General features: G+C 44.8%; 1 protein-coding gene across 1 annotated transcript in view; it reads right to left on the reverse strand.

Moving 5' to 3' along the window:
* The window catches only part of C28H10orf11 (chromosome 28 C10orf11 homolog), a 1,150,860-nt gene that overhangs the window by 474,970 nt on the left and 653,370 nt on the right, over positions 1–22,520 (reverse strand). Inside the window, exon 5 of the mRNA XM_018042510.1 lies at positions 10,998–11,115. Within this exon, the coding sequence (XP_017897999.1) occupies positions 10,998–11,115 (118 nt within the window). The remainder of the gene's footprint in view (positions 1–10,997; positions 11,116–22,520) is intronic.

The raw sequence follows: 22,520 nt of genomic DNA on the forward strand, positions 1-22,520 counted from the left end.
GTGTGTGCAGGCTTGTGCTCTCTCTCTTCCCATCATGGGAGGACACGGGGAGGGGTGGCCGTCCGCAAGCTGGGAAGAGGGCTCTCAGCAGAAACTGACCATGCGGTCCCTGTGGTGGACCTTCCAGGCTCCAGAATGGTGAGAAAACAAAGCTCTGTTTCAGCTACCCAGCCGACGGAGTCTCAATATGGCAGCCCCCAGACAACAAATACAACCCCCAACTCAAGCCAAAATGGCCTTCCTCATGTTCACTCACACAACAGGAAGACACAGCAGTGACTCCACACTGGGCTCTTTGGCAATGCCACAGCTTAGAACACGAGCTACATACCAGAGAGCGTGAGCTCCTCATACACACTGTCTCAGTTCATCCTCGCAACAGATGTGAAAGCAGGTCTGATGTTCCTCGTATCAACAATGGAGAAACAGATGGCAGAAGGCAGCAGCGCAGTCTTTAAGACCAACCTAGATACAATCCCAAACCTTGGAGGGAGATGGCCCTCAAATGGAGGAGCAAATCTGATGATAGCACATGAACACAGGAAGAATCACAGGTTTGCCAGCGAATAAAACAGCCATGATAAATTCAGATTTTCAACCTCCCCTAAAGAACAGCTGGAGGCAACTTCTTGAATCACATCAAGAACAAAAATAAAGGCTGGGTGGTGGGAGGGAATGAATTAAAATGGGCCTAATAAAACATGGCAGAGGTCACGAAGCCAGACAGCCTCTGTGACAATTCCGATGCCAACAACAACAAATAAACAAACAAAGGACTCACTTCTAAATTTCACTCTTGAGTTAAAAGCTTCATGAGATGGAAGCCCCACTTTAAAATTCCCCACTCTAAAAGAGAAAAATAAAGATACAGCTTTGGAGCCTAGACAGAGAGCATTCGTTGCCTGTTGAAAAGAAATAGCGAGTTCTAATTCAGGTAATGTAGCTCAAAATTTACTGCCATATTTTAAAATGCACATGAAAAATAAAATTATCCTAAAATGTCCTTGGTGAAAAGGCTGAATGTAATTGCTATCACTGACAACAGCACTGAACTTCGCTAAATTAACATCAAAGGGAGCCCCAATTACAGAGCATCTGTGCATTATTGATGGCGCCCTGTCTGTTAATCTAAGACACTCCTCTGTAAGGAACAGAAAAGCAAATAAAAGAGCTAATTGTACCATCAGCCTTCAAGGACCCCAAGGTTAGACTTGCCCCTTCATGTTGGTGAAACACCACTTTGCCTGGTCAGAGGGACAGTGATGGTGCATTCAGAGTCAGAGAGTGAACACGGGCCCCGAAAGCCAGCCACGGTGACCACAGGTAGACAAAAACAATGAGGAGGCCAAACACTCCCTCGAGACGTGGAGCTTCCTCATAAACAAGACCCAGTGGCTATGTGGGAACTGGATGTTCCCGGAGAGCTTGACAGGGAGAAATAGTCAGGGATCAGTGGACATGTATTAGGACTCGTCTCCCTTATAACAAGAAACAGCTTGTTTTCATTCCTCGAGGAACCATCGGGGGCAAAGTACACCTCTGGGGTCATTTTTTTTTAAGAAGAAGCAGCTCTCCTCTGAGCACTGGGCTCCTCGCTGAGCCTACTGTGTAGGGAAGGTACCACTGCAGAAGTTCCCACTAATTCTGGTAATTACTTGTGTACACCAGCTTGGCACTCACTTGGATGAGACCCTGAAAAGTATCTATCAGCCACATTCAGGCAAACAGATCAAATTCCTATTTCAGTCGAATTCTGTGAAGACTTCTCCCTCTGATCACGTTGGATAACCAGAGGCTTTCCTTCTGCTTTGTTCTATCCACAATTTTGCTTCTTAGGCCTTTGGGGACAATGAAAAGAACAAGTAAATGGTAAGTATCTGACGTGCCTTTCATCACTAAGCTTACATGAGTCTTTTTATATATATATTCTTCAAGTTCGCTCTTTTGGTCCACTGTTAGAGGCTGAATTGTGCCCCTCCAATTTCTATGTTGACGTCTAACCCCCAGGACTCAGCATATGACTATGCTTGGATACAAGGCCCTTAAAGAGGTCTCACTGCCAGTGAGACCAGTGTGTAGGCCCTGATCTAATATGATGTGTCCTTGTGGGAGGAGGATGGCTGGACACACAAACAGCCGGGGGGTGTGTGCACACCAAGGTGACCACGTGGAGGCACAGCAAGAAGGCAGCTACCTGCAAGCCAAAGTGTGAGTCCTCAGAAGAAACCAATCTCACCAACACCTTCATCTTGAGGTTGGAGCATCGAAGGCTGTTAGAAAAGGAATGTCTGCTGTTTAAAACCACCCAGTCCATGGTATTTGGTGATAGCAGTCCTGGCAAGCTAGTACATCTGCTATTAGGTGCAGGCAGTTTGGAAATAACCAGAACTCAAGAGCAGATGTTGAGACTATGCCGTCTTCATGTGTTCTTCCCCTCTTAGCCACAGAGCTGCAATTCATACATATAATCAAAGTGAACTTCAGAACCAAACCTCAGAACCATGTTCATGATCTTTCCCTAGTCAGCCATCCATCCCATAGGCCTCCCTACCTTCTAGGATTCCTGTCTGCCTGAAGGGTTAGTCCCTACCATCTGATGCCGCCATGGGTCCCAGAAGAGACTTTTCAAGCAAGGCAGGGGTTCACGTAGCCACAGAGGTCAGAAGGGTAGAGAACAAGGCCCCTGGAACTGACTGATGGTGGAAACACTGGGGTCATCACGATCTTCCCCTGAGACCTCAGTCACTGGCCTCTTCCTCTGTTCTAGCCAAGCTAGTCCTGTACTTCCATCCCACTCCTTCTCATCACTGGCCTGGAATTGTCAGGCTCAAAGCAAAGATCTGTGTGTGGGGGCGGGGGGGCAGTGGTGGCAGAGAGCAGGGCAGGTCAAGTAGAATAACACCTGTTAAGGATAAGGGTCCACCCCAAGTGACCAATGTACCTGCCGCAGCAGACCAGTTCCCTGCCAAGATCTGAGATTCATGCAGGACACAGGGTGATGTGAGTTTAAATATGGGTGATTTGAAATCAGCACCCCAACTTTATTCTCTGAGAACCCAGTTTCTTAAGAAAGCATGTTTATTTTCCTCTTCTCTTTCTCAACAAGCTTAATTTTTTAAAAACTAAATTGCCAAAGGAAAATACCAAAAATTATCTTTTAAAGTGGCTCAAGAAAATGTCAGGCTGGAAATGTACAGATTACAGACCTAATCAGCTATTAAAGGCCCCATCACAGTCATTATCAAAGATCACACAAATGAGGATTTCTCATAGCTCAATTAAGAAGGCTTAAACTCATTCCTTAAAACAAAGGCAGCTGACACCATAGGGGACAGTGTCTCATTGGTAAGAATATGTCAAAGAGCTTTTTCAAATGCCAGAGACTGCCAGATGAGTGACCACTGGGTCTCTGACAGCCATCAGCTCTCTTCTCATCGCAGCATCTAAGCTGCTCACTACCACCCAGACACCTCCCTGCAGTCAGGGGAGGGCTCCGGGCGTGGCCCATGTGGCCGTCTGGACACCAGCACTGGTCTGAGTGCTCTGAATGTGGGGTGGCCTCCGGAGAGCAGCTGCCTCTGCACAGATTTCCAAAACACCTGCTGTGCACAGGGAACTAGTGCCCCTCCCCAGACACCCAGGGATCCAAACACAAACTCACCCTTACTGTCCTCCCACTTGGAACCCCACCGAGGCTCCTCCTCTTCCTCAAGTTGCAAGCCTGGCCTAACTAACAAAGCCCTCCACCACCTGGTTCCTACTATTCTTTGCCTAGCTGGCGCATTTTACCAAAATGGGTTGGAGGGAATGGTCACAAGGTCACAACTGAAAATTACCAAGTTACCTCTGGCTCCCTTCCATGTCCTGGTCTTCTCCTTAACTCCTACTTCTCATCATATCACCACGTCTGGAGGATGAAATTTAAGGTATACAGGAAAAAGGGCATGAGCTCAGGGGTCTATGCAGGCCTGAGGAAGAACCTGATTCCACAGTGCTCTGTAATTTTAAGTGATATACGTAAGTTCTCTGATCATCATTTGCAGATTCAAGTTCAAGGAGAAGTTTAAAGACAATATTGTTAAGTCAATAGTACATATCAAATATACAGTGGATGCTTAATACCCGCTAGGTGTTGTTCTGAATCACATATCAGCAAAGCGTCATTGCAACTAATAATGCACCTCTAGGCCAGTCGACTCTGAGGCTGGCCTTCCATCCTAATGAGTGAAACAACCAGAAAGCTTACTAAAGCCCGTGCTGTGATATGCAAAACCGCTATGAACTTCACTACCGTACGCTGTGTCTCAGTAAAGAGCCCTGGTTCGACAGGACAGGGAAAGGCCAGAGGATAGAATGTGAGCACAGATGGCCTAACCCTTGGTCAGGTTTCTGCAATAGCACTGTTGCTCATAGTCCCAGTGGCTTATGACCAGCGTGTCTTTCTCGTGCAGATGTCTGTAGGTGGCTGGGGCAGTTCTGCTTCATGTTCAGTGTGTGTCTGCTCAATGTGTGTCTCATGGGATTTCCACAGCAACTGGCAAGTGAGCAAGAGGGGTGAGTGGAGACACACGGTACCTCACGAGTCTTGGCCTAGAGTTTGTACGCTGTCACTGCCATACACATCCCATTGGCCTAAGTGCCATCCGCCCAAGTGCAAAGTCAACAGGATGGAGAAGTATACCCCTCTCTATGGAAGAGGTATGCCCTTGCCATAGCTTCTCTGTGGGAAGCTATAGCAAGGGCAAAGATAGAACAATCTTAGATAAGTGAAGAAAACTACCCCACTTCTCTATAATGGGTAGGATCCAGAGGCTGCATGCTAGCAACACTTATTCCCCCCAACACTGCAACTTACTTCTAAGATCCTCTAGGCATATGTTTGTCCAAATATCTTTGGACAAAAGCCAGCATGCTGGAGGACACAGAGGGGAAGAATGTGGAGGTGGGCCATCAGGGTACAAGGAAAGCCAGTAACTCTAACAGACATTCAATGATCTCTCCCCAGGCATTGGACTTAATAGAGAATGATGCCTACTGTGTGCGAAGCACCTGACTGGCCAGGCCACAGGGACATCTGGACATGGTTCTGAGGGTGCGACCACCATCTACAGTTCTATTTCACTTCCCTTTTACTGTGAATTTCATTCCTCTAGCTACAGAGCTTTGCTAGGGTGCTGGAGACACAGCTTCACTGTGACAGTCTACCTCTGATTTCAGAGAGTTGTTATCCGAAAGCAAAGCCATAGAAAGCTCCCAACCTTGCTTCTAAAAAGCAATACTCTGAAAGCATTTATTTGAGACACAGGATGCCATGGTGCTAAAAATGAGGAAAAAAACCCACAACATCTTTAAGTGATCCCCTATCAAATGAACATGGCAAACTGAAATCAGAAAAAAGAATAAAAACAAATAAACTGAAAATTGTTGGCTTCTGAAGTTGCTTCTAGACACACCCCCCAAACATCTTTCAAAAAAGAAATTAAGTAAAAAATTTTCCTCCTTTCAAGATTAACTATAAAGTTACTGGAAAGAGAATCTGAATACGTCTCAGGATAAGAAACATCTGTGTGAAAACAGAAATGAACCATAAAACACTAACACATTCAGGTAGTTAGAAATATCTAGAAAAATCAACTGACATTTTTCATTTTATTCTGTTTGGCACAGTAGAGAACTTTTAATGTACATGGGCTTATTGTCTCCTTAATTGCATGTTCATACAGTTTACCAAATTTATTTATAGGCATACCCCTGGCTTTATGAAAAATACATAGCTTTAAAAATATTGAGCATGGAACAAATGTTACTAACTAGAAGCCATCGAGAGGTAGTTTCGGATAACCTTTCACATGTTCACAATTGGTTACATAGGAGCAGAGAACATATAAAGGACAAACACACTGGGCTTTAGAACAAGGTAGCAGTTAGTGAAGAGCTAGGCTAGGCATGGAAACCAATCAGTAAGCCAAACAAGCCATGAGGCAGGGCTCCTTTAAAAAGGAGCACAGACCTAAAGCACAAGAGCCTCGAGACTGAGAAAAATCTCACTTTAATAGCTCATAGACTTGTGGCGTACCCCAACATGTTTTTTGGGAGAAGCTACCTTTTTTCCCCTACAAGCTCTAACATGAGCAGGTGGGTTCTAAAGAGAAGGACTCAGAGAACATGTAAGCAGTGACAGGGAGCTCAGATCGCACCCCCGCCCGCATCCTAAGAGTGGAGCTCCATGGAGGAGACGTGATCCCAAGGACCACGGTGGCCACAGATTCTGCCATCAGAAATAGTCGCAGGGTAAAATCCTTTGGAAAAACAGATATGCAAACCAGAATCCCTCTTTTTCGCCAATGTACGGATCCAAGTTATTATATTTTCTTGAGGCAAGTGTCCTTTCCCTGCTTTTGCAGAGGACCATATTGAGGCAATAAAAAAATGAACCTCCTTCCGTGATGGATTTTCCAACATGCCGTGTTCACAGTTTACTGATTTGATGGTACTGGCTGAGCCTCTGTGATACCCCAGGCCTGGAGACACAGAAGCAAAGAAAGTCAAGTCCCTGCCCTCAAGACCTGACACCCCAAGGGGTACGCAGCTGCCTCGTCCCAACAAAGAGCGGGCTTCCAGATGCTTCTACTCCTAATATGCTTTTTTTCTTCATGGAAATTCCAAACCAGACACAGATGGAAGAAGCTAAAGGTACCCAAGAAAGTTTGGGCCCAACTCCAGGTGTCAAGAGCAGGACTGTGTCCTCTAACCAGGGAAGGAGGTGGTCATTGGACCCAAAGAGCTTTCAAATTTCAGTTTAAGGACAAGAATATAAAAGATTTCCAAAGCTACACATTTATTCCTTTACACATCTCCCTCTCCCTCCTTTCAACTCTTCCCCTTCGTCTCTCTCTCCCTCACACACACACACACACACACACACACACATTCTTACAGCATCCCCCCAACCCCAAGAGAAGTACCCCTCAACACACATACCAATAAACGCATCTATACAAAAGTACACAAATACACAAGCTATACACCCTAGGAAACCTACATGAAGACATGGACGCCATATTTTCAAAACTCACCAATAAACCTATGACCCTATCTTGCCTATAAGAGACTGGCCATGACTACAAGCAAAAACACACGTGTAAAAACACTTTCTAACAGACGCTGAGCTTCTCAGTCCAGCTGCCCTGGTAGCTGCTATTGCTTCTATAAAGATTCCAAAGAGTAAACCATTGGTAGCCCACTTCCTATACATGCCTGTAAACAAGAGGGCTCAGTTTTAAATAATTATGTCAAAAAAATTGACAACTGTGCTCTTTGCCAGAACAGGGATGAATAATTACAATGCCAGGAAATAATTAAGCAATTCTGACTGTCGATTCTTGCACTGTCTCTCTGATGTTAGGGCTGCATGCCTATCATGCACGCCCTCCTGGACAGGCCTCCACACTGCTTTGATCTACGTTTCTTGGAGCAGTCAGTGGTGGGGCGGGTCAGAGTCTCGTCATTATAGAAGATGTTCTTGGGGGGCTATTACCTCCTCTATGTCCAACTGGGGTACTCTCTGCATTGACAATGCCATGATCTAATGGCCAATATTTTTCAGAGTATGTATTTTCTTTAACATTTCAGGAAATGAGCAAAGCCTAGCTGTTGGAGGACCATTCACTACACACACACACAGAAAGCAAGACTAAAAGAACCACTGTAGCATAAACTATCAGTTCCTAAAGAACGACAGCATCTTTCTGTAGAACAATCAGAACTCAGACAGAAGGCAGCTTTTAAACAACAAAAGCCAAAAGGCAGCCATGAAGGAGAAACGCGTCATTGTGCGAGACACTGAGAACTGACTCGCACTTCAAGCGCCGGGCCTGCCAGGTACCGTATCAAGCCTTTGTGACTTGACGGGGTTTATGAGTTGCTGGATGATTCTGCATTTGTATCAGCCGAGAACACCCAGACTGCCCATTCCCTACCTCCAAGGCAAGGGCTGTGATTGGAGAGGCATTTTCCATTCTCCCAAATACTTTATGTCAGGAATAAAATGAAAACAGCTCCCCAAATCACGGCCCCCTTGATCATCCATCAGAGCATTCTGCTGAATAAGCAAAACAGACTGCCACCGCTTCCGAAAGGACAGAAGCCAACTTGAGATTCTGAGTCCGTGATGAAAAATAGGTCTTCACCAAGCGTGCTCAGCGCAGCGTCGGCAATTCACCAAGAGGAAATTGCTCTCCACTTAGGAGCTGACTCTGAGTGTACACATACCTCCCAGAACATACATATGTATATATACACAGAGATGGAACGCATATACACACACCTGCAAGGAACAAACACTTGTCTGTACATACTGTGAGCAGGCGAGAACCAGCCTTTCTAACACCAATTTATTAATTCAGCAAGGAGCTCATTTGGCTTCTTTCTATCTGAAAGAAAAGTAAAAGCGCATCTCTCTGCAAAAAACCAGACAAAAGGGAATTGTCTGCCATTCACAAGAGGCACGAGAGTCAGATACGAAGCTGGCAACACAGAGAACTCCTCCAGTACACTTAAAGGGTCACGGGGTAAATAGAGCACTACACAGGAGGGCCCAGACGGCTGAGTTATCATCCCAATTCTGCCTGCAAGGGGCTTTGGGGCCTTTGGGAACTACATCCTCTCCCTGTTCCTGCACCCATAGATGAAAGCACAGACCAGAGAGTTTTGCAGCCCTCCCTTCTCCAGTTTGAAAATCATGGGACTCTACAAAAGGATAACCACCAAAATGACTCTTGATGCTTTGTCAGAGTATTTTTATCTTTCTCCAAATATTGATAATTAATGGATATTTCAAAGCTTAACACAGTTAGTAAAGATGTGTTAGTAAAGAGTCAATCACACAAACAAGCTGATTCTGTAAGTGATCAGAAACTGACTGGGAGCTCTGAAGAGCATTTCTGTCAATGGTGCTAATGACTCAGAGAATCAGCCACTGCTGGATTTTAGGGAGCCCGTCCCTGCTTTCAAAGGCAGGGGACGCCTTCAGTTCTCCCCCATATCTACTCCAGCAGAACAGTCCTGCTTTTACCTGTTTTCTTCACTTAGGCCTTCCTTGGAGGTTCCGTTTGGACAGAGAGAGGCACAGAGGGAATGGTGAGCTCAGTGTTCCAGGAATAAGAGATGAAAGAATGTGGGGTCTGCAGATAGACACATGGGTGAAGCTTGGATTTTCGCAATTATGAGCTCTTGACTTGGGTAGCCCAAACAGCATCCCTAGGTCTGAGTTACTGCATCTGTGCAGTAAGTCAATGCCCCCTTCCTTCCACATTTGAAGGTTATGTGAGGATGCAGACACCTGGGCACAAAAGAACTTTAGAACAGTAGTGGGCATCATTGACACCCCATTCCAATATGACGGGTATTCTTTATGACCTCTCCAGATTTCCAGTGACAGCAGAGAGCTTCCATGTCAAAGACAATGAAAGCAGGAGAAACAGTATCTATGCTATAAAATGCACGCATCCACAATGGTGAGAAATGCAGGATGCGTGGGAACTCAAAATATTATAAACACTCCATTTGTTGTATTTCGGTTTGGTGATACTGGCCGTCTCTAGAATCTTTTAACCGAAAAAAAAAAAAAAAAGGAAGCCAAGAAATAAATTGTTTCATTTGAACAAAATCACAAAAGCTGGAATAACTAAAGGCAGTCATGAGCAATACATCAAATCAGTGTCTCCATAAGGAAAACCGTTAACACTTTAATAGCTACGAAACGAATCACTCAATTAATTTCCCACATGCTGAAACAGGTAACAATACATTTATCTGCCAGTATTCTACTCTCCATATCATATATTTCCACAACTGTTAGCAATTTTATTCAGCATAACGGGAAATAAGTTGCACCTCATGGATTCAGGGAGAGAAAGTGGCCTGAGGTCTGCTGCCAGCTGAGCAACTTGATGGAAGAGGTTTCATTTTTCTGTTTTGGTTCTGTTTGTTTTTTCCTCTTTCCCTCTTAATCATTTCCAATGCACGTGCAGAGTGCTCCAAGTCCATCAGTGAGGACAAATGAGACCTCAAGGATCTCTGGGCCAAAGATTTCAACACACAGACTAGGATCCCACAGGAAGTGACTGCAGCTCCACAGAGCTCCAGGACATGCTGGACCTCCAAAGGAGTCATGAAGTCCATTCCCCAGCCTCAGGCTTCACTGAAGGATCCTAGCTCCTCCCAAGCCCATGTCCTTAATAATCTCCTTGTGTGTGAATCCAAGACCCCAAGCCAAATCCCCCTTGCCTCATCAGTGCTGTCATTAACATGACACCACGTTCAATCCCCTGGCCTCGAAGCAGACTCAGCTGGTGAAACAAAGGTTAGTAAACAGCATTCGCCTGGGCTCTGGAGAGCCAAATGAAGGACGCACACACCAGTCTCAGACCGCATTGTCAGAGAAATTGCCTTCCATGCAAACAGTATTTCCAAGTGCTATTGAGCCCTCACCTGTGAACGAGAGGCAAGCACTCTCCCCCAGCTACCCCTTGGCCCTGAGAAAGAAGAGCCCCCGCTGAGACACTAGAGGAACCCTGCCTTCCTGAGAAACAGTAATGTCCAATGCTCTCCTGTTTCTCCTTCCTCAGCTCCAGAGTCTGCAGAGGTCTCACCTTGGAAATGAAACACTTTCAAGGAGGCCTGAAATCCTCCTTGCTTCGAAATTCTCCTTGATGCTGGGAACATCACCAGAGGCTGTGCGTGATGCTGCTGTATTGGTACAAGAGCCATCTGTCTGAAATCACCTTACCAATCACTTTGTAATACCAACAATGTCCCCCTAGAGTCCCAGGAAGACCCAGCTTATACCAAATTCTACTTCTTGTTTGGCCAAAGGTGTATCCATGGATGAAATCCTGGTGCATTCTGAACACACAGGAGGACTTCCTCCAGCCTTGAAGAGTGCCCAGCAGGTGAGGCATAAATGCTCACAAAGAACAAGAGAGTAGAGGGCTTACCTTGGGCTTCACCACCTTCATGAACGCCCCTCTGACCAAAGCTTCCTCTCGTTCTTGTTTGGTTACTTTCCGAGCATCCAGAAACTTCAAATTGGGCAGCTTGTGCAGAACAAAGCATCTGGAAGAGAACAGTCAGAGACAGCTCAGGAAGACTGGGGTGATGGACTCAAAGGTTCATGCAATTTATCTGATGTTCAGGAAACTATATCACTAAGTCTTCAGAAGTGTAGACCTTGGGTGCTGCTTCTCCCCTCTTCTTTCACAATGAATAATCCCTCTTCAGGGAAACTCAAATGGTTCTGTTTCATACATACACTAATTCAAAACATACACTAATGGCTGATCTTAACTCAAAGGTATACTCACAAATGCACACCTGGATTCACCAATAAGATCCTATCCATGTATTTACCTTTTCCCATTCTGGAAAATGGACCCCCAAATTTTTCATACACAAGAAATTCTCACAGAAAATAATCTACAACCTGATCATACCATTCATGTTACTGTCACTCTTATGGGTCACCTGTATTATTCTCATCTCTGAGAGAACAAAAAAATCTTCATTTTGAAGCTGAGACAAGAGACTTTAATTTGCCATCAGGACAATGATAATAACCTGGACAACTCTGGGATAGAAGTAAGAACATACATAGCTGAGAAACTGCTTCCTTGAGGAGTCAGAGAGACGTGCTGAGGACTTTTTTCTCATCATCACTGAGTTACTTCTGCACTGGCACTATGAAGATTATCTCCATCAAGGAGAAACAAGGGGAGTTGGTTTCTAGTGGACATTAACAGCAAAATATGCCATATGGTCTCCCTGCAAAGAGTCTTTGGGATCCATTACCATCTTTAAGGATAACTGAATGACTGACTACTTGTGTGATGAACTATCTTTAAGCAGGTATATGGAGTTGACAAGAAGACTCACATGGTCAGAAGATAGGTACATAAACATATAAATAATGATACAAAAGGTATAGACACCTGCCTCTAGCTCTCCTTCCTCAGGGACAGTCACCGACCCAGATGCTTTCCATCAAGCCCCCATACTCCTCCAATCAAAGGAGCAATTGTTTAGACCCTTTCCTGGTTAGGAAGAAAAGGTGGGTATCCAATGTCAAGCGTGGTAAGTCACATTATCTACACGGGAATCTGACTTTTTCTCCCTGTATCCAGCATCCTCAGTATTCACTTATCTTTCCAAATCCCAACTCTCAAGATGTTTTCTTCTGCATCCCCAGCCCACATTGCTTTCTCCCTTCTCGATACTCCAAGGAGGCATTTTCAGCACCCTATCGTCTAACACTGTATTATTTTCTTTTTTTTTTTTTAATTTTAAAATCTTTAATTCTTACATGCGTTCCCAAACATGAACCCCCCTCCCACCTCCCTCCCCATAACATCTCTCTGGGTCATCCCCATGCACCAGCCCCAAGCATGCTGTATCCTGCGTCAGACATAGACTGGTGATTCAATTCTTACATGATAGTATACATGTTAGAATGCCATTCTCCCAAATCATCCCACCCTCTCCCTCTCCCTCTGAGTCCAAAAGTCCGTTATACACATCTGTGTCTGTTTTCCTGTCTTGCATACAGGGTCGTCGTTGCCATCTTTCTGAATTCCATATAAATGTGTTAGTATACTGTATTGGTGTTTTTCTTTCTGGCTTACTTCACTCTGTATAATCGGCTCCAGTTTCATCCATCTCATCAGAACTGATTCAAATGAATTCTTTTTAATGGCGGAGTAATACTCCATTGCTAACACCGTATTATTTTCTAATTGTCCTTCAGTTTAATGTCCTCACCAAAACTATAAGCTTCTTGAACACAGGGACCAATTTTTCTTTCTCACTCTCAAACCATTTTGGAAAGAAGCATTAGAATGGACACTATAAAATACCAGTTCATTTCAGCTGCACAAATGTTTCTTAAGCACCTACTTCATGCCAGGGCTAGGTATACAGAGGTGATTACAACATGGTTCCTGCTCTTTCATTTCAGTTCAGTCACTTAACTGTGTCCAACTTTTTGCAACCCCATGGACTGCAGCATTCCAGGCTTCCCTGTCCATTACAATTCCTGGAACTCGCTCAAACTCATGTCCATCGAGTCAGTGATGCCATACAACCATCTCATCCTCTGCTGTCCCCTTCTCTTCTTGCCCTCAATCTTCCCAGCATCAAAGTCTTCAAATGAGCCAGTTCTTTGTATCAGGTGGCCAAAGTATTAGAGCTTCAGCTTCAGCATCCATCCTTCCAATGAATATTTAGGACTGATTTCCTTTAGGATAGACTGGTTGGATCTCCTTGTAATCTAAGGGACTCTCAAGAGTCTTCTCCAACATCACAGTTCAAAACCATCAATTCTTCAGTGCTCAGCTTTCTTTATGGTCCAGCTCTCATATCCATACATGCTTACTGGAAAAACCATAGCTTTGACTAGAAGGACCTTAGTCAGCAAAGTAATGTCTCTGCTTTTTAATATGCTGTCTATGTTGGTCATAGCTTTTCTTCCAAGGAGTAAGTGTCTTTTAATTTCATGGCTGCAGTCACCATCTGCAGTGATTTTTGGAGCCCAAGAAAATGAAGTCTTTCACTGTTTTCATTGTTTCCCCATCTACTTGCCATGAAGTGATGGGACCAGATGCCATGATCTTTGTTTTCTCAATGTTGCGCTTTAAGCCAACTTTTTCACTCTCCTCTTTCACTTTCATTAAGAGACTCTTTAGTTCCTCTTCACTTTCTGCCATAAGGGTGGTGTCATCTGCATATCTGAGGTTATTGATATTTCTCCCCTGGCAATCTTGATTCCAGCTTGTGCTTCATCCAGCCCGGCATTTCACATGATGTACTCTGCATATAAGTTAAATAAGCAGGGTGACAATATACAGCCTTGATATACTCCTTTTCCTATTTGGAGCCAGTCCATTGCTCCTTGTCCAGTTCTAACTGTTGCCTCTTGACCTGCATACAGATTCCTCAGGAGCAGGTAAGATGGTCTGGTATCCCCATTTCTTGAAGAATTTTCCACAGTTTGTTGTGATCTACACAGTCAAAGGCTTTAGTATAGTCAATGAAGCAAAAGTAGATGTTTTTCTGGAATTCTCTGCTTTTTCTATGATCCAACGGATGTTGGCAATTTAAGGGATTCTAATATAATGGGGAAGATGAGTTCAAAGACAGAAATTAGAAATTGGCACAGCTAAGCACCGAGTTTGAGGTTATGCACAAAGTAGCTTTGCAAAGACAAAGAAAGAAGAACAAGAAATCTTAAGAAAGCTTCAAAGAAACAAGCCGTAAAGCAGTTCCCAAACACTAAGTTTTTTTCTCAGTGCAAACGTTACTTGAGGTGTGAGCAGGCCTCCCTCGTCAGTGGAGCCTTAGGTCCACAAGGCCAGCACCCCCAGTTCATAGGATGGTCTCACATCATCAAAGGGCCTCACACATGCTTGTCCTTGTGACTCGGTTGATCACTCAAATGCCAAACAGCTCAGAGGTTTCTAGTCACAGCCTTCCTATGACTAAAAGTCAAAAATACTCTAAATTCTTTCGTGGTATCCTTTTCCTGCTCAGAAATTTCCACACCAACATCTGAGGTCCTGGAAATTTGACTACCTACTTCCAGCTCTCTCCCTGGCCTCAAGCTGCTCATTATCTTCTCTCTTACTTCTCCCTAAGCCTCTTCTTTCCCTCTCTGAATGCCACCTAAGCTTACTCTAAACGAGGCAAGTTCTGCAAAGGCCTCAATACCTTTCTATCCTCCAGAAGAACTCCCACTGGCCTCAGTCAGTGTCAGAGAAAACTTCCATCTTCTGCTTGTAGCAGCAAAGTCTTGATGACAACAGATTCTTTCAAATAAAGACACGTACAGGCAGAAACAATATGTCAGGAGTGACGCTCAAAGGAGTAAAGACACCCACTAAGTGTAGGGTGGGAAAAGATGAATATTCAGGTGAAGAAAAATCAGTATTAGAAAATCAGCCAATGTTTAATGATGGAATGAAAGATGTCTTCACGGGGCTGGCAGGAACCATGGTGACAACAGACAGCAGGTTGTCATTTCGCCCCACTTTGGATCACAGCCCTGAAATCAAAGGAGAGAGAGAGAAGCGCTAGCTTTTAAGCTAGTTAAAAAATTTTAGATGACAAAGAGCTACTGTTTTCAGAGCACTCTTCTTTCAACACCAAAGAAACATCCAGGAAACAGGCTGCCAGCTCCCCTGAAACTAGGGGTGACCTGACTCCCACCCAGTTGGTCAGCCTGGATTTCCAGGTGGTTGGTGCCTAAAGATGTCTGAGAGACACTAGGAAGGCTTGTTCCAAATAGTTTAGTATGAGACTCAGCTCAGGACTCACAGTATGTCCCTTAGGAGATGTCTTCTTTCATTTATTTACACATTCACCCACCCTGCCAAGAGCTGAGCTGGGTGCTAAGAATAGGCGATGCACAGAATAGACAAGGTCCCTGCTCTCAACGGACTTACATTCTAGCTCAGTGGGTCCCAGACTTGAGGAGGTGACAGAATCCCCCAGAAGCCTTGTTGAAACACAAATCACAGAGTCCCTCCCTAGAGTTTCTGATTCACTGCATCTGGAATGAAGTTTCAAGTTTACATCCTAATAAGCTTCCAGATAAGGCTGATATGCCGCTAGGCCTGCTGAGAATCACTGTCCATGTACGTAAACACCACAAGGATGAATAGTTTTGGAATTATGAAGTTGACAAGGTGGCCAAGTGTATCCTTCCCAGTTCAGCAAATGGTCTGTCCTGCCCCCAGTGTCTATGGTCCCCAGCGCCCAGACAGAAGCCATATCCACCAGACCTTATTTCTTGCCCCTTGGTGGTGTGGAACCAGCTCTAAACCAGCTCTGCCAATGCTTAGTCAGTGAGCTTTCTGCCTGCCTGTCCCATTCTGGTCTTGGGAGATCTATTTCCCTTTGTTCTAGGTCATGTCAGGGTGTCAAAAGCTGCAGCTTCAATCCTGAGTATAATACAAGTTTGCCATAAAAATATAAGAGAGGATTCCCGAAGCCACAGAATGAAGGCTTTTACAATATCAATTCAACCCTTGTAAATTTAATCCAGGGTTATTTGTTGCACCAAAATCTCTTTACTGTGATGTATCACTTAGTTACCAGGGTTATCACAGCCGTATCCTAAAGTTGCATAGTACATAAAACATTTCAGTTAACAATGCGGGAAGGTTAACTCCCCCAGATAACCTGCAATCACCAGGGCTAGTCCAGATGACATGCCTCTGTCAGCTTCCACGAGCTATTGATGGTTCAATCAGTTTGTTTTGAAGGTAAAGTACAACAAAAGGGCAGTAAACTTATTCAGACTGTCAACAGGGGCGATCGGGAATGGGGCTTGCAGGTAAGTAATTCTGGGTGTTTTAAAGCTATTATCAAACAGCAATGGTTGAAGGAAGAGACAGCTACTAATAACACAGAAGGCAGCCATCATAAACCACTTTATGGCAGAAACCCCCGTCCATAAATCCTGCGGCACCCGGAGACAGCTTCAGATTTATAAAACTGCTTGTTAAGCCAGGGCACTGCTTAATGAAAAGAGATCCGTCTAAGTTCTAAGGCTCACATCCCCAGCTCCAGAGGGCAATGCCAATTTTCCTGACCTTCCCAAGGTGGTTGGGAGAAAGCCTTAGGGCCGGGAGGGGTGCTGGCTGTGACATGGAGGGTGAGGTTACCCAGAGGAGACCAGGGACCCTGGGAAGGTTTTCAAAGAACCACCGGTCTCTGCACACAGATTCTCGAAAAGTGAGACCCACACACAGCTTTTCAGGTTCTCTCTCTTCATAGAGGAAGTGCCACTTCCTGAAAGAAATCCTCTAAAGAGATGCTTACAACTGGTAGGGGGACAGAAACAACAGCAGACAGCCTTTTTTGGTTTGTTTGGTTTTTGCTCCCAAGTCAGTTTTCTCTACCAAAAGCTCTGGCACTTTTCATCTAGACTTCAAAGGGAAGGGAGGATGCTGTCTCCTGCCCACATCTGCTCCCCCGGGGGATCTGGCTGCTCCCCAGGCCCTCCGCACAACTACAGGCACACTGAGACAGACCTCCTGCATCTGCTCCTGGGGCTGGCTGCCATGTTTCTTCTTCTGAGACTCTACCCAAGACACACCACATTTCCAGGTCTCAAGGGACCTGCAGTCACGGGGACTTTTCCCACCTCCTTCCCGTTACAGCATTCTATGCTTCTTCCTATTGCCTCTTGCTGCCTTCCTGCTCTCATGCATGGGAAATGGGGAGACAAGCTGGGGGTCACCCCCCACTGGGGGCCCCTGAAGGCAACAATAGGTGATCCATGAACTGTTCTCATCCTTTCACAAAGCTTAACAGAAGAGCGTGAACACGCCAACAGAACATCAAGCTTCTTTGCTCTGGATGGCATCAAGCCCATTTGGTAACACTGCTTACCTCATGCTGATCAAAAACCCTGATCAACAGCTAAATGTCTCTGACTAATTTTGAAAAGTTAGCAGTCGCTTAAATGAAGCTTACTGGAGAGACCAAAGCTTTCAAGTGTATGTGTTGGAGGGAAAAACAAGAGGGAGGTCTTCCCAACAAAAAGCATGTGGACTCACGGGGTAGAGGGAAGAGCCCAGACTCTGGGCTCAGCTTTCTCTGTGGCCTTGGCTCAGTTTCTGCTACTTTCTTGAGCCTCAGTTTCTCCGTCTGTGCCGTGAAGGGGCTGGGCTAATGCTGCCCCAGCCTCTTAAGCTTCACTTTGCTTGCTTGATTTCTATGTGTCTCCAAGTTCATCTACAATAAATACATCCATATTTGCCTCTCTTTCGTATTGCTCCAATTTGCTTGTCTCACTACCCCCTCACACCTTCAGGTAAGGGAGGACGGTAAGGAAAAGTCAATAAAGACCACGGAGTAATGAACAAACACCACGAGTGAAGAGATGACAACTCTCGGCCTCTAATGAGCCGAGGTGAGCTCACCTACAGCATTAATGAACGCCTGACAACCAGCCAAGGCCAGCTGATTTCCCTCACAGTTCACCGGCAGCACGTTTGAAGTCTCAGTGCAAATAATACACCCACAGGACAGACCAAGGCCCTCTACAGAGGGGAACCAGCAATTACTCTGTGGGTTTCTGTCACTTTGATCTCTAGGTCGTGACCTTTGCTTTCCTGTGATCTTCAAAGCCCAGATTGCAGATTAGCTGGAGAATGCTCACTGGGTTATGTAAGCCACAAGTTTTACGGCTCCGCTACGGCTGGGAAATGGTGGAAGCCCAGGGCGGCCAGCAGCGGCCGGCCGGTCCCTCCCTCCGGCCCCTTGGCTGAGTGTGACAGACACTGGGCAGGCCTCAGGGCCGCTCCCCGGGAGGGAACAAAGAAAGGGCGTCATGTTTTAAATAATTTCAAGTTGTAAGGAATACAGAGGCGTCTACTGAGGAGGAGGGAGGAAGGAGAGACTCGCCAGAGACTGGAGTGGCAGGAGACAATAAAGGATTCAGTGCCACAAGGATTCAGTGAAGTAGCGCTCGGAGCCCAAGACACCAGCGGCCTTGCTGCTGCCTGAGGTCTAGCACTTGTGTCCCCTGACCTGAACTCCACCAGCTTTCCTTAGCAAGAGGAAAGAACAGACAGACAAAGGAAGACAAGACATAGACCATACTGGGCATCCAAGCTCCCAGACTTGATTCATTGGCCAGTATTCAAGCCCACGGGAGGCCCCAAGGGGATCCTCAGGAAGCTCCCTCGGCTGCCTCACTCTCTTCCCGCCCCAATCCTGAAGGCGGCTGCACCTTCAAGTCCAGCACCGCCACTCAGCGTGAACCTCCATCCAACATTCACGCCAAAACAGCTGCCCAGGGCGTGCACACGGCAGAGCCGCAGCAGGTTTCAGCGCCTGTAACAACATGGCAGTGGGCACATTTCAGCCACGAGCCATGACGAATGGCGTAGGGAAACCCCAGGCTCGGCTTTGCTCCTGTCCCAGCAGGTCCAGGGCACCGCTAAACAACCTGGTAGTATGCTCACATGCAGATTAAATGAGGCTGTTTCACTGTGTGGACGTGTGCCAAGAAAATCCAACTGGGCACACAGGGGGCAAGTGAGGAAGGAAAAGGGGTGCTGTGGGGGGAGGGGAGGAAAGCACCCACAGAAACTGAAGCAGCTCTGGGGTCATTTCCAATAGCTCCATAAATCTGGTCACTTCCCATTTCTGGTCCAGTGGTTGGCCACAACGTGACCTAAAACTGGGCTGACCTCTCTGAAATCAACATCTCTCACGGAAATGAAACAAGAGACATACTTGTTTTGATGTATGGCTGGGTGACATATTATAAATATTACATCACATAACCACAGAGGATGCCAATCAATAAGAACTTTTTGTAGACAGCACTAAATGAACCATGGGTTCTTGCTTCTGAATACACTCCTTTAAGTTTCCTACTACTGCTTAAATGATTAATAGAAGACATATTGTCAGAAAATGTACTTAAAGTGAAAAACAGTAAACTGTAGAAATATCATTCATGTTTTCAGCAATTTTATAGTGAAAATGTCTCATAAATTTGCATAGAGGCCCTCCTATTAGGCTCTCAGTAACAGCTTGAAGGGAGGCCGACTTCATGCTTTGTGGATGAAGGGCCAGGAAAATATTTTACCGAAAGGAAACAAAAGGTGGCTACATTGCTTTGTAGAAACCCAAATGCCACAGGAACTTGGCATTCAGAAGTCTCGTTGTGAAACTCTAAAATTTCTCAGGGACAAATAACACACAAGCCCCAGGATGAAGAAAGGAGGGCTTTTTACAGACCACAGAACAGAAAGGCCTCATCCACCCATTCATCTCATCCAAATGCAAGGGTGATGATGCTTGTTAAACCAGATATTAAAAATTAGTAAAATGAATTAAAAAATTAGAACTTCCATAGAATAGGCCTACAAGTCCACTCACGCAGTCAGTACGTCACCGGGTGGGCCCACACTGAATCCTTCCACTGTTCTTAGTTCCTGTTTCTCTCAGAGGGTGAGCATCTTGCCAGTGTTGTGGATTTTGTAAGGTAATTCTGACCAGATGTGAGTCCAGCTGCACGTGGCCCCTAGAATCCAGCTCTAGGGCAATCTTGACACATATGCAGTAACATACAGCCTTCCCAGCCCCAGCCCCCAACAGCTTCTGGGGTAACAGATCAGAAGTTAGGAGGGTATGATTGAAGGGGACCCAGGCATGCCCAGGAGAAGGATCACTCTTCTAGAATCCAGTCTTTCCTAAAGAATCATGACCCAACAACCAACACTTGGGTGGATTCTGAAGGGGAGATCCTTGCTTTTTAATTGCATTTGTTGATATCCAAGTGGATCTACTTCCAAACAGGCAATGGGCACCCAAGGTGCCCAAAGAGCCCCACATTTCTCTACAAGTATTCAGTTCATCAGAGGGAAGGGTGATTTCAGGCCACCTCCTCTAGACAGATACCAGGCCCATATTCCACAGCCAGCACTACTTTCAGTATTGATAAGGTTTCAAAGGGCAAGAAGATGCTGTCCTGACTTTCAGGAAGCCATTCTCTGGATGCTGACATGAGAAGAGAAATGTGAGAAAGTAAAAGAAATGTGTAAGAAGGAATATACAGAACGGTATGAGTGGTGAAAGAGGACCTGTCACTGCCTGGGAGGACAGTGTCACGGAGCAGCAGAGCCAACAAAGAATTTAAATACTCTTCAGACCAGTCGTTCTTAATTAAGCATCTATGTCACCTATTGCCTATTTTGTTGGATTTGGCACTAGATGAATCAAAATGCCCTGGATGAATCACAAGTAGAGCCTTGGTTAAGGGTCACTGATCGAAAGTGTCCTCCCCATTTAAAAAGTCCCACCAGCAAAATTAGACTCCATATCAGATCTTTTGATCTGGCTCCTTATCCCACAGGTCTGAGTATTTTTTTCCAACGAGACTAGTTATAATAACAACAGTAAAATTAGTATTAGTTTTCTTTTTCTTTTACACCCTTATAAAACTTTCTTTGAGACTGAATAGAGTGGAGTGGGAGATTTTCCTCAGTCTGTTCAGTTCAGTTGCCTCCAACCCTCTGTAACCCCATGAAGTGGGGGTTGCATGCCAGGCCTGTCATCACCAACTCCCGGAGTTCACCCAAACCCATGTGCATTGAGTTGGTGATGCCATCCAGCCATCTCATCCTCTGCCTCCCTTTCTCCTCCTGCCCCCAATCCCTCCCAGCAGCAGGGTCTTTAGTCTGTTGTTCTCATTCTAAAAGAGAGTGCCTACAGTTCAATTCACATATAACTTCATGAAGGGGTAAAGGAATGAACTTGTGTGTGAATGTGTACAAACACACATACGCATGTGTATATACACATATACAATTTATTAGGTGATTTTAAAGAATTAAAACCAGAAATCTGAAGAAAAGAGTCAGAAAACAAGAATTTCCCCCAAAATGTTTGGTTTACTAAACATGATATCTGATAGAACTTTCTTCCACCACCTGACCCTTCTAAGATATATTTTATAATAAGTTACTGCCCAAAGATAAAGTGTTTTAAAACAACCTCTTCATACATGAAACCACCTGTTAAAGGTGCCAAAGTTGATGAGAGTAACTGTTAAAGAAGAAAATTAAGTTCTAAGTGATTAACTTAGAAGATTGATTTATAAATTTTAACTATTCACTTGCTGGAAATTAACTATATTTCTCCTACGAGAAATCACATTCAAATCAATGGTATCAAATCCCAGATAAAAGTCTTCATGAGAAAGATTGATTTATTACAGTTCTTTTAAGATAGGGATAGAACTTTATTCTAAGATGGCTGAAAAATAAGATTCCTTCAAAATTCTTCCCAATAAAGTACAACTGAAATTCTGCTGTACCCTATGTTTCTTTTAAAATATATAATTTTGAAGAGATTTCACTATTTCTTACAGCTTTGCCTTTATACAAAATGCATGCCCTTAAATACACTCCTTCATCACCACACATTTAAAAATCTGAACCCCAACAGGACCAGTTCCTCTCAAACTATTATCCTCTCTCGCCAATCTTCCAAAACTTACTTTCTAGTAGTCTTTCCTACTAAACAGATAGTCAATATCAAAATCAGATTGATTAGATTGATTATATTCTTTGCAGCCAAAGATGGAGAAGCTCTATACAGTCAGCAAAAACAAGACTGGGAGCTGACTGTGGCTCAGACATGAACTCCTTATTGCCAAATTCAGACTTAAATTGAAGAAAGCAGGGAGAACCACTACACCATTCAGGTACGACCTAAATCAAATCCCTTATGTTTATACGGTGGAAGTGAGAAATAGTCAAGGAATTAGATCTGATAGAGTTCCTGAAGAACTATGGACAGACGTTCATGACATTGTACAAGAGGCAGTGATCAAGACCATCCCCAAGAAAAAGAAATGCAAAAAGGCAAAACAGTTGTCTGAGGAGGCCTTACAAATAGCTGAGAAAAGAAGAGAAGTTAAAGGCAAAGGAGAAAGGTAAAATACA

The sequence above is a fragment of the Capra hircus genome, chromosome 28 (genome assembly GCF_001704415.2).
Source record: "Capra hircus breed San Clemente chromosome 28, ASM170441v1, whole genome shotgun sequence".
NCBI classification, from domain to species: Eukaryota; Metazoa; Chordata; class Mammalia; order Artiodactyla; family Bovidae; genus Capra; species Capra hircus.